Source organism: Acartia tonsa, chromosome 10 (genome assembly GCF_053477335.1).
Source record: "Acartia tonsa isolate MP-2025a chromosome 10, ASM5347733v1, whole genome shotgun sequence".
NCBI classification, from domain to species: Eukaryota; Metazoa; Arthropoda; class Copepoda; order Calanoida; family Acartiidae; genus Acartia; species Acartia tonsa.
Genome location: NC_137269.1, coordinates 43,212,320 through 43,226,021, shown reverse-complemented (window position 1 = coordinate 43,226,021; position 13,702 = coordinate 43,212,320). Strand labels below are relative to the sequence as shown.

The 13,702-nt window shown below is 29.3% G+C and overlaps 1 protein-coding gene and 1 long non-coding RNA gene across 2 annotated transcripts; one reads left to right on the top strand and one right to left on the bottom strand.

Annotated features, from left to right (window-relative positions):
* Positions 1 to 731: 731 nt before the first annotated feature.
* LOC145330099 (uncharacterized) lies at positions 732 to 7,437 on the bottom strand. Its single transcript, XM_080174684.1, has 3 exons — positions 7,308 to 7,437; positions 6,977 to 7,094; positions 732 to 1,155 (listed from the first exon to the last, which is right to left on the bottom strand). The coding sequence occupies exons 1-3, from the start codon at positions 7,413 to 7,415 to the stop codon at positions 992 to 994; spliced, it is 390 nt and encodes a 129-aa protein (XP_080030810.1). The 5' UTR covers positions 7,416 to 7,437; the 3' UTR covers positions 732 to 991.
* On the top strand, positions 5,683 to 7,924 carry LOC145330100 (uncharacterized). The gene is made up of 3 exons (XR_013883260.1): positions 5,683 to 7,079; positions 7,315 to 7,433; positions 7,729 to 7,924. It is a non-coding gene; the product is annotated as an uncharacterized LOC145330100 (long non-coding RNA).
* Positions 7,925 to 13,702: the final 5,778 nt, after the last annotated feature.

The window sequence follows — 13,702 nt, the reverse complement described above, 5'->3', positions numbered from 1 at the left end:
ACACTTATGAAAATTCTTTTTAATTCTTTAAGATAAAATTTTGATTAAACTAAGATAATGAATTAAACTAGTAAAGAGTAAAAGTTTATAATTTACATAATGCAATATTAAGGGGTAAATTTTCCAATGATAATCAACAAAATTTTCTAAACGCTTAAAATTTTCTAGACACTTAGATTTAAATTTTCCAATGATAATCCACAAAATTTTCTAGATACTTAGGATAAGTTTTCCAATGATAATCTGTAAAAATTTTCTAGATACTTAGGATAAGTTTTCCAATGATAATCTGTAAAAATTTTTCTAGATACTTATATTTGAATTTTCCAATGATAATCCACCAAATTTTCTAAATGCTTAGATTAAATCTTCCAATGATAATCTACGAAATTTTTTTTAAACGCTTAGATTTAAATTTTTCCAATGATAATCAACAAAATTTTCTAAATGCCTAGCTTAAAATTTTATTATGATAACTTACATCATATTATACACAAATTCTTGTATATTCTCTTGGACTAAATTAACATCAATAGTGGACACAGTTAGTTCTTCTAACATTTCATTTTTATAAACTTGTAGCTGCGGGCCGCAGGCCATTTCACAGATATTGTTACGACTAATGTTAAACATTTTCACAAGTAAAGTAAACTTTCAACTAAAATACCTGAATAAAGTAAGATGATACTACTTGATACTACTTGATACATTTTTCTGTTGACATGCAAAAATTCTGAAATTAAAAATATACGTAGTTTATATGATATGATTAAAAAGATAAAAAGCGAAAATTATATGACAAGATATTTTATAGACAAAACTTTAATTTTAAAATATTATGAGGATAAAAATAAATTGAAAGTTTAGGAATATATTATAATAAAGATAAAATTGGAAAAGTAAAAGTATAAAATGATAAAATGTTGTTATGGATTTTGAAAGTATTAAAAAAATTATTGCTAAAAATTAAGTGGAAAATTTGTTGGAAAAATTAGACGTGTAAAATGTTATTTTCAGGGGAAGATATAATAATGGAAGGTACAGGGGAAGATACATCAGGATTTAAATTTGTTGAAAGTTGGGAAAGATCCATTTGTACTTCTTTTAAAACATTAAACTGCTTCTTGTTCATCAAAAGTCTCTTGAATAGCAAACCTAAAAATAATTAAAATTATTATATTTTTTAGGAATGGAAGTCAGTCCAGAGATGAGGATAGAGGCGTTAAACGCTACAACCAAGGAATGAGGGATAAACCATACGAAAAGAAAAGATCAAAAAACGATAATAGAGAATCATCAAATGACTCCATCGAAGAAGTTGCTGTAAAACTAAAGAAAACTGGTTATACCCAGGGTGAAATAAAAAATATTCTGGGCGCTGCCAAGATATTCCTGTCATCAAAAAATATGAAAATAAAGACAATGCTAGAACAACAAACACAAATCTTTGACAAAAAAGTATCTGAAAAGGAATGGAAAAGTATGGATAAGAAAGTAATGGAAATGGTAGTTAAGGAACTCAATGAAAATGACTCAAAAAAGACAAAGTTTGTCATAATGGATATTGACATTTTCTCATGCTTTAGTAGCGATAGTTATGATAAAAATCTAGAGATGTACATTGGGAAGATGAGTGAAATGATAATATCAAATGTGAAATTTGAAGAACCACCAACCATCTTGATCATGAGTTTTCCTGGCAACTCCATGGAAGATATCCACCTGCGCGATAAAAATTTGTTCCAACTAATAGAAGGAGTAAAGGAATACTTAAGACATGTAGGGAAGCAGATAAATATTGAGTATATGAGCCATATCAGAAGTTCAATTGTAATGTCTGTGCTGCGTAGAAACAATCTGAATGAAAACACCAACACATATCCCCAATATGTAAACAATCTAAAAGCCAGGAATACCAACAAGGCAGAAATACCTATCTTCTTTGTTTACAACCTGGAAAACACTCAAAAGTATTACTTCCAAGCCAGGTGTGTTGTGGAGTATATGGAAACCGGTCATTTCATCACTGCTCTGGCAATTCTGTTAAACAATTGTGATGATATATTTGTTAGACAAAGGAAAGTGGAATACAATGAAAGAATATTTGGTACAACAAATAATACTGAGGAAGATAAGAAAGAATTCAAACCTGCAAATGAAAGAAGTGATCTAAGATTGAAATATCATGAAAACAAAGTTGCTCTTCTAAAAGATAAAAAAACACAAGCGGAACTTGAACTGGAAGAGTTAAAGAAAACAACAAAGAGTAAGAATCTAACTGAACTGACCAACAAACTCAAGAGGATTGAAAATAGAAGCCACGAGCTGCCAGAGAATGTAAAGCAGCTGCGAAAGTACATTTCAACCTTGGAAATAAAAATAAAAAACCTTCAAAATGAAATATTGAAAGAAGATGATCAAGAAACAAAGATACTGCTGGAAATTAGATGTAAAAAAGCACAGAAGGAAATGAAAGAGGAAGAACATAAACTTAACCTTCAAAAAGAAGAAAGTGAAAGAGAATATGAAGACGACAAAGCAAAAAGAATCAAAATTATAAAGGAGAAAATAGAAAAAGAAAAAGCTGAAATTGCAAAAGATGACAAAAAAGTTGAAAGTGACTTTGAAAAGGAGAAGATAAGACAGCTACAAAACATCAATAACAAGTGCCAATCTAACACTGGACTGTTGGAAGATATTGTCAAACATTGTCAAGAGATAGAAAAAAATCAAACTAAAATGACAACAGAAATGACCACAAATGATTCCCTTGAGAAAGAAGTCCAAGAATTAGCTTGGAAAAATGGTAATTTGACAGATGAACTTAATGCCACGCTTGAAGAATTGGAAAGAGTAAAGAAAGAAAAAATGGAAAATGAAAAAAGATGGGAAGAGTTAAGCGAAGACTACAGGCGAAGCCAAGACCATTTGATAGAAATGCGTTCTGACATAACAACAAAAGAACAAGAAGTAAGTCAATTAACCAAGAAATTAGAAGCAAATAAAATCCTTGATATGGAAACATTTACCATTAGAAGTGATGATATAGATGAAGATGAAGAAATGGAGGAAGGAAAAAATGATATGGATGAAGAAATGGAGGAAGGAAAAAATTGAATGACGTCACAGGCAAAACACACAAGTGTAAATAAGTGTATATATTATAATAAAAGTAACACATAATTGCCAGTTAATTTTAAACTAGTAAATATAAAACATTGGAAAATTTTCTAAAGTAAAACATTTGCTAGTTATATTTGGAAATCAAACTTTTGATAAAGTATTTGTAAAGTTTTATGATAACATTAAAGTCCAATTTTTTTATTTGAGAATCAAACTTTTGATAAAGTATTTGTAAAGTTTTATGATAACATTAAAGTCCAATTTTTAAAAAAAAAGATTTATAAGGTTTATAAAGATAATATTGAAGATACTTAACTAGATTAAGTTTTCAAAAAGATAATACTTGTTTTCCTATTTAAAGATATATGCAAATTATTACTTAAGAATCAAATTGTAAGGTTTCGTGATAATTTTAATGTCCAATCTTTAAAAAAGGTATATAAAGATAATATTAATAAAAATATTGGTAAAGTTTTATGATAATTTTGAAAGGTTGATAAAGATAATATTGAAGATACTTAAGTAGATTAAATCTTCAAAAAGATAATACTTGTTTTCTATTCAAAGATATATTTAAAGTTTAAATAAAATGATAACCTTGTAAAATATTTGAAAATTTTTTACTTGTGAAATTGTATAAGAAGATAACATTTGGTAAAAGTAATTAAAGTTTAAACAAAGATAATTTAAAGTTAAACTAACGTTTTCTTTAAAAGATAGTTCAATAAGATAATATTTTTAGCGTTTACTTGGCGTATTTTTTTCAAAAGATAATTTGAATTTTATTTAAAGTTAAAACTTTGTTAAGTATGATATGATAACACTGGATAAAAGGATATGTAAGTTCAAATTTCTTAAAAATAAGATTTTTCTTATTATTAGAAAAAACGAAGTAAAAATAGTAAAATTTAAAGTCTTAAAAACGAAAATATTCTTGATATTAAATGATAAAATTGTTGTAATTGTAAGAATAAAGTGTAATAGATCAAGTAAAGTATAATACTCTAACATAAAGATAATACTACGATAATTTTTTTTGCTTTCAGATCAAAATGAAAGTAATAAAATGGTTACTAATAATTTTGGTAACAATTGTAAACACTAGGAAAGGAGAAGAGGAAACCATCATATATGGCACATCCCACTTTGAGGTAAGCGAAAAATTAAAAGATAATTTCAGAAAGCCAGAAAAGATAAAAATAGAGATATTGGGCATAAAAGAACTTAAAACTTTAGAATTGCAATTGGAAAAAAATCCCTTTTTGTCTATATTGAGAGGGGAACCAAATGTATTTGACAAATGGAATGAAATCAAACAAAAACTTGGGGGTTTTAGTACAAATGATAATGTGGAGAATGATAATATATGTTATATAACAAATTTGATAGACGCAATGACATATATATTAAGCACTGTTCCAAGGACAAAAAGATCAGTAGATAATATTGATGGACTAAGTGACGAAGAAATCGAAAATCTGTTTATAGAAATGCAAAATAAAATTAAAACAGATCATAGAGATATATATGACGAAAGCCAAATTTTGATTCAACAAGTTATTGATGCACAGACTACAACACAAGCAAAAATAAAATTTCATAATTTTAGAAGATATTTAATGTGTCAAGTAAATGATAAAAAAAGAGAGTTATTGCTAATTATTGGTTACAATTTAATGAAAGATACACAGCTAAAAACTCCAATGGAATTAAAAAACATTTATAAATCTTCTTTAAATGAATTACGTATTAAGATTACTAATTTGCTTAATATTTTAGGAAAACAGTTAAGCTACCCTGAAGAAAATGAAAACGAAAATTGCAACGATGGAGGGGAGCAACCTGAAAATGGAGAAAACGATAATACAAACGATAATAACCAAGAGGATGAGAATAATGATAATCTTGACAATAAGTCAGATAATCAAAATGGTGATAATGATAATCTTGACAATAATTCAGAGGATCAAAATGGTGATAATCTTGACAATAATTCAGAGGATCAAAATGGTAATAACCTTGACAATAATTCAGATAATCAAAATGGTGATAATGATAATCTTGACAATAATTCAGAGGATCAAAATGGTGATAATCTTGACAATAATTCAGAGGATCAAAATGGTGATAACCTTGATAATAATTCAGATGATCAAAATGGTGATAACCTTGATAATAATTCAGATAATCAGAATGGTAGAAACAATAACAATAATGACAACGATAACAGTGATAATAGTATCACTAATGAAAATTCTAATCAAAGTGAAAATGAAAATGACAATGATAGCTATAGTGAAAACACAAATAAAGAAAGCATTTTGCACTTTTATAACAATATTCGCAAAATGATAGTGTCAATTAATTTAGAAGCTAATGGAAAAGCTGGAAATACATTAAATGAACTAATCAACAAAATAGATCAACAACTGTCAGTTATGAAGAATGATATATCAAATGACTTTGGAGAAAAATTTAATGAAAGTCTTGAAGAAATTTATAAACTACTACAAAGCAGCTTCAACATATTAATCAATACCCTAAGTGATGAAGAAAAAAGGAAGCTAGAAGAGCTGGATACAATTACAGGTGAAGATAGTAATGTTAAAATTAACATCAGCCTTAAAATATTGTCCATGGTTGAAACGATAAAAAGTATGGTGCAGTTACTAAATTTAACTTTTAAATCTTATCAATTAAATAGTCTAGATGATAGCTTTCTTACTAATAGGGATGATAATATTAGCGAAAGGAGTGTTGATAATGATATATGCCAATCAACTCCCAATAAATGCACTAGCGATGGTATCCAAATATCAATTATGAAAGATAAACTTAAAAAAGTCTTAATGTTAGATGACATTAGTGAAATTAAAATAGATAATAAAAAGGGAAGTTCTGAAATCTATGAAGAAGTTATTGAATTAATTTCTTTCAAGGACTACCTCAATAAAATTTCTAATTTTGAGAAAAGTAAATATAATTTTTCATCTCAGAAAAAACAGTTTAATATAGAAGGTTTAAAGGAAATATTAGAAGATGAAAGAAAAAATCATAGTATTATGGAAACATTGATTCAAATTATAAATTATCTTTTAGAGCTAGAAGAAAAATTAAAAAATTCAGAAATAGCAGTTTTAGATAAAAAATTATTTGCAGAATGTAAAATTATGGGAAGTTTTAAAAGCTTAGTTGTATCAAACAATACAATTTTTGGTTTTAAAAAGAAAATATCGCCTGCTTATAAAGTTATACCAGTGCCATTTTGCTTCGATAAAAAATGTCTAATTCTAGATGCAAAAAATTATGTTATAGACAATAAGGGAATATGTGAAGGCCAAATAATTGAAGATAAAAACTATTGTCTAAATGAAATTATAGATATTCCGTGTAAGCAAGAAAAGAAAAATACAGAAAAATGCCAATTTAAAAAAGCTAAAAAAGGTCAAACTATTATTTTGTTGAATAGGGAATATAAATGTGAAAGTACATGTACTTTTAGGAAAGACGGGGTAATTACAGAACAATCTTTTATAACAAATAAAGATTTCAATAATAACTTCTCAGAAGATAAAACAATTTTTGAAAGATTTGCTTCAGAAAATATATATATACAAATCTCATTATACATGGCAAATTTGATTCTAGGATATATTGTTCTTAGTATATTTAAAAGAATTATGAGAAAATGTATAAAATTGTGTCACAAAAAAAGGAAAAGAAAAGATAATATAGAAATGATAGTTGTAAATGAAGAAAATAGACCTATGGTTAGACCAGCTAGAAACCAAAGGCGTATTCAGTTTAATCCCACAGCACCCTAACTCATATATAAATTAATTTTAGATAATACCTGTGAGACACAATAAGAAAAGATTCAGCAGAATGCTGAAAATTAAAGATGTCCACAGTACAGCGCCAGAGAAATTAATGGAGGGAAGATCCATCTCATCCAGGTACTGTATTTTATCCTAAATAAAAAATGAAAAAGATAAGATAATTTTATGATAATCCTGGGAAGAAATATTAGAATGATAATTTTAGCACGATAATTTAAATAGAAAGACAAAATGGTTAAAGGAAAATTATGCGAGAAAATGCCTAAAGAAAATTTTAAAATATTCAACTTAAAAGTGTAAACTAAATGATAGTTGAAAAATTCATTAAAATAAAATTCTGTTTACTTTTAAGGTATCCAAAGATAGATCAACAGACCCTGACAAGAATGAAATGGCGCTGACCGGTTCATTAACCAGAAATTTAAATGCCTGCGCCACAGTAAACACAGACATGAGTTTGGTAAACTGAAGGTAAATGGTGTTACTACAGTTCATTTTAGAAAATATCTATAAAAAATATTAAAAGATATCACTTTTCTTGGAAGATTTATGATAACCATGCAAAGTTATTGAAAGTTTAAAAGATAATCTTACAATTTATAAAAAGTATTAAAAAGATATTACTTTGGAAGATTTATGATAACCATACAAAAGTTATTAAAAGTTTAAAAAGATAATGTTATAAAAATTGAAAGTAAAAATGATAAATTCTAGTAGACGTGTATGATCACTGGCCACTGTAAAACTAATCATTATAACATTATAGGAAATTGGGTTGAAACCAGTAACAACAAAAACCTGAAATTAAAGAAGCCAAAACGAACAAGGATAAAGAGATATTTAAATTGATTTCTTATTTAATTCTTCATTGCAAATTAAATGTAAAAGTAGTGGTTTATTTTCCTTGTTATAGAAAATAGAAAATTTTATTATTAAAGAAATTTTTACAATTTATGTTAAGGTCTCCTCAGGAAGTTTTCAGTAAAAATTTTGTATGAAAAGTAACAAACAAATTAAGATTTTTTTGTTGTTGAAAAGTAAAATTACAGAAGAAATTTTTTTTTCCATTTCAATCATTTGAATATTATGAATAAGCAAATTAAAAAAAATTTTTTATCTTTTGATTAACAATTTGGAACTTAAAAAACTTTTTTTATATATCGCTTTTGGAATTATTATTGATACATAAAAAAATTAAAGGGAAATCACTTATACCTGCCTGATGAGTCAACAAGTTGTTCCGGGTACGAGTTCAACAAACAAGAGCAGAAAATTCACCCATCTGCTGAGACAACATGCACATCCTTCTCTCCCTGAAATATGGAGAAATGTATTCATTGGATAATTGGAATTATCAAGAGCTGATGATCCGCAACCACACATCCAGCCAGGAGTGCCTACAACTAGAATTACTGAAATAACAGCTGCCATCAGATGAATCCCTTATTAATCATTTTAATATTTCCAAAATGTGTTTAAATTTCTACAATTTTGAGTTCTAAATACAAGCAAAAATTCCTTTTTTTCTTTAAATAAAGCAAAACTACAGTATGATTTTGAAATTTTTTTTAAGTAAAGCAATTAGAAAAGTAATTTTTTTTTATATTTACATTCAAATATTCAAGTTTATTCAGAAATTTTTTATCAAACAGTCTAATTAAAATTTTGTTTTACCTAATTAAAAGAAATTTTTAGCTTTTTGAGGGCAGACTGTAACACTTTTTAAATTAAAAGTAATAAAATTTAAGTATTAAAATTGTAGATAATTGTTGTGAATTAAATAAAACTTAATCTCTATGACGTAAATAATAGATATTACCACACTTGTAAAAATGTGATGTATTATTATAATATTTTGTATTTGTGGAGTTAGATTATAACCATTAAATAGATTACACTGAAATATAATATAGAAGAAAATCATTTTTGTTACCTTCATTAGCGGATTTATTACAGTTAGGCAATTGGCCCCGGAAGGTTAGAGTCCCCCGCAAGGGGCTAGAAATAGGAGGAAAGCTACTGTGAAAATACGAATAATCGCTCCTTAAGGGTCGTTGCCACAAAGAGGACTATACCCACAAAAAAAAATTCTTCATAAACTAGTGTTTTATATTATACTAGCGGCTGCGTCCCTAGTATCTAGGGATATTAGAAGGGACATGAAAGTGCAGAAAAATAATTTAAAACCTTACAACGACTTTTTTTTTATAAAAATGAAACAGCCTTAAACCACCCTGGGACCTATAAGAAGCTTCACTCTAAAGGAGAACATATCAGTTCAGCGGTTAGCGAGATCCTTCGCTACAGATAAAAAAAGCTTACTACTTTGTATAATAGGATAAAATTAAGATTATAACTTAAAAATTAAGTAAGTATTAAATGATCTTTCTTCTTAGCAAATAAATCTAATGAACTATTACTTCCCTCAATCTGTAATATCAATCCCTAACGGTTGGAGGATGGGCGGGGATGTGGCGTTGAATGCCTGCCCCCCCCCCCCCCCTCTGTTTTTTTTCTATCCCATTTTCTGTGTATAAAAGGTAGAGGGCTATAACTAAGTGACTTTGGAAATATGGGTATGACACACAACTGAGAGTTGAAATTTTTTTAATACCTCCTTCCTGGCGGGCACAGGATGCCAGCAAATCTGGTAAGGTCATTCAGGTAAAAAGTAAAAATATTTTTTTACTTAAACAAAGCATTTCATGTTATCTAATACTAAAATATCCTATAGTCGTACATCCTCATATGTAATATAGGTGTTCAAGTTGATTTCAGGTTCCAGGTATAATCCTGCAAGTCCTGAACCTCCAGGTCTCCAGAAATCTTTAAACGGTTCCTGTGACCGCAAATTTTTACTTGAAGATTTCAAATTTTAAACTTAGGCTTTTTTATATATCTTCATGACATATTACAATTTCATAAAATCCGTTGCCGTTTACCTGCAAACCGTCGGTTTGCGGCTGGCAGCTGCCAAGTACTGCTGCCATCGCAAAAATTTATGTTTTAAGATTTCTAATATAAAATTTACATAAAGATAAACATATTCAGAAAATTATCTTCAATAATAAGAAAATTACAGCCATTTAAGATTAAAAAAAAACAGAGATTTTTGTTGTAAAATATAAAAGATTATATTACCGGATATCCGGCCGGATAGTTTCAATATCCGGTATCCGGCCGGATATTGAAAATGGCCGGATATCCGGCCACACCGGATATCCGGCCCAACCCTAGTGTGAGTGCGTGTGGGGGGGGGGGGAGATATGAAAAAAATACCATAGAAAATAAACCTAAATCTATGGTAGGGGGAAAAAGTGGGTCACTTTCAGAAAATGGGATACTAACAATTTCTAAATGACAAAATTCCATTGCGATCAAAAAGTGGGAGGGGGGGGGGGGAGAAGCATTATTAACCCCCCCCCCCCCTTTCCTTGGATGTCTAGGGAGGGTGGAAGTATATTTTACCCCAAGGATAATTCCTTTCAAATATTTTTGGTCAGCACAACACAAGGAAAAATGCGCCTAAAGAAAAAAAAACGCATTTAACATATTTTACTACTTTATATATTAGGTAATAATTAATTAATAAGTTATTGCAATTAAATTAGGGACGGATTTATCATTCGTTCTTTTATTGATTGGGTTGTACTAACCTTGAGTGTTCAAACTTTTAGACCAATGATTTTATGTACAGTAGGGCTTTTCATTTAAGATCTCTTATTATTACAAACAAGAAAGTTATTTATAAAAGTCATATAAAAACTTGTCTGCTCTTACCATAACAAAAAATGCTGTCTATCTATGACTCGCATTTATTGCACGTAATTGTGCTTGTTAAAATTTTATCAAATTTTTGTCCTAAAAAGATTGAATTTAATTTTAAATGGACAAAAATGCGGCCGATAAGAAAAAAAACTTGTTTTAAAGTAGTTACGCTCTATGAATACTAATAAGATAATATAAAATTTAGGTTAAATCCCTTTTAGATCAAGCGAACCAGGGACGTTCAAGCCTTTTTTTGAGGAAAGTAAAATGATGGGTTTACCCTTTACCCCCCACCCGTGGACGTCAATAAAGAGAACCATTATGAAGATAAGTTTATCTCTCCTACACCACATTTTCTGACAGACAGACAGACAAACAGACAGACAGACGGACTGACTGACAGACAGTTAGACGGACAGATAGATAGACAGAAGGACAGACAGACAGCCAGACGGACAAATGGACAGACAGACAGACAGACAGGCAGATAAACAGACAGACAGAAAGACATACATACAGTCAGACAGACAAACAGAAAAACAGGCAGACGAACAGGCTTACATCGTTCTACTTTATATAATAGATAATAAAATGTGATTTGATGCAAAAAAGTTTACTAAATGCTGGGGAAGGGATGTAAAAATATTCATATCTCTAAAAGCGACAATTTCATGTTTTCAGAAAAATTTAAAGTTAAATTTGATTTTGGTTTTGAATATATATGATAAGAAGATCTAACATGCCATCTAACAAGGATAAAAACATCCATATAAACGTATCGAGTAAGGAAAAAATAGTATTTTAGTAATTTTCAAAGTTTGTATCAAAATATTTGGAGGAAAAAATACGTTTTTAAAACAGACGTGCTGACTAAGACTTCATATAGAATTGTTACACTTTAACTTTATACCAAATCATATGAGAAATCTCCAAAGAGATCTATGACATTCCTTATATATGTAAACAATGACGGATGTACAAATGGACGTACCCTAAATGTAGAAAAGCTTCGCTATTAAAAATTAATTGAAATTCTTATTGCGAAGCATGCAAGAAAATTAATCATGACAAGAACGCTTACATCCAGCAGTAGCAAATATTTCTAAACAAAAATATATGACGAGATTTTAAGGGATAAGACAATGGATCATAAATTGATGAATAACCTTAACTATGATTATAATTATTAGTGGAAAAGGTTAAACATTAAAGGATTGTATAATCCAATCGAGATTCAATAAAAGTCCCCAAAGTTTTTAGCCAACGAATTACGTCTTACATACAGACAGTCCGAGGGAACGACTTACAGAGTAGCTTTACCTAGTAATGAATATGAATATTTAATACTTAATTTTTGAAACCTTCTAACTTTTAAAACTCTTATGTTGCTTGTCCCCTTTAGCCTTTGGGCTGATAATCTTTAAGCCCTAGCGTATACAATTCCATATACCGTAGGATTAGTGCATTATGGGACAAAATTCCATTACATTAAGTAGTAAGGTTTTTTTATAAGAAGCTTATGGCTTCTTTAATTACTGAACTGATTGAGTTCTTTCAGAACCCCCCTATAACCAACTATAAGCTAAAAATAATGCTATTTTTCCCAAAAGTCCCACAGGGCAAAAAAATGGGAATTAATATTATTAGTTTTCATTTTACAATCCGCGAATAGCTGTCAATAATACGATGCGATAAATAACTATTTTCAAATTGGAAAAATTATAACAAAATTTGATGAAGCTACGGTATTGTATTGAATTATATGGCTTCAGATTTACTTATTGCATTTAATGTCAGAACAACTTTTTAGTAACATCAGGGTTATGAGGATTATTTTAATAAAAGTAAAGTTGGCAGGTTAGTCTGTCTGTAATGCGGTACCCAAACTTATTTGTTGGAACAAAATCTTTGGGTACTTTTATTGAATTTTGATTTTTGTTTCAAATTAGTAGTGTCTAAACATTTAAACCAATAAATTTAATCTATAGAAGGAGTAATTTTGTTTCTTATCATTAGGGATGTAAATCATTTTATCTCCATCTATCCATCCATCTACCCATTTATCTATTCATTCATCTATCCATCCTTCTATCTATCCATCTATCTATCCATATATCCATCCATCTATCCATCCATCTATCTATAAATTCATCTATCCATCCATCCATCCATCCATCCATCCATCCATCCATCCATCCATCCATCCATCCATCCATCCATCCATCCATCTATCCATCCATCTATCCATCCATCTATTTATCTATATATTCATCTATTCATCCATCCATCCATCCATCCATCTATCCATTTATCTATCTATCTATCCATACATCCATCCATCCAGCCATTCATCCATCTATCTATCCATCTATCCATCCATCCATCCATCCATCCATCCATCCATCCATCCATCCATCCATCCATCCATCCATCCATCCATCCATCCATCCATCCATCCATCCATCCATCCATCCATCCATCCATCCATCCATCCATCCATCCATCCATCCATCCATCAGCTTTCTTGAAATATATCATTTTAAAAACTTTATCTTATATACTTAAAGTAGTTGCCATATGATAACTATTTGAAGAGACATCCATACCTTTTATTTTATTGCTAGATGAACAAAATCTACAAGGGGAGTTATCAGGGATCGTAAGGGATAAGACAATGGCTAATAAAGTGATGCACTTCCCCAATGACGATAAAAATTACCCACTGTAGGTTGACTTGTTTGAACACTTAAATTAAGAATCAACCAATCAAAAATTATTAAAGTCTCCAAACTTTGTAAGTCAACGAATAAGAAAATATATTATATTATATATATAAAACTTTGGGGACCAGTGCAATAAACAGCTTAATGTCCCCTCCCTCTCCAGGGAGTTATTCAACTTTGGGAGGGTAAAATGCATAGCTTCAAAGCTCAATTCCCCCCCCCAACTAAAAAAAAAACTTGGACGTCTAT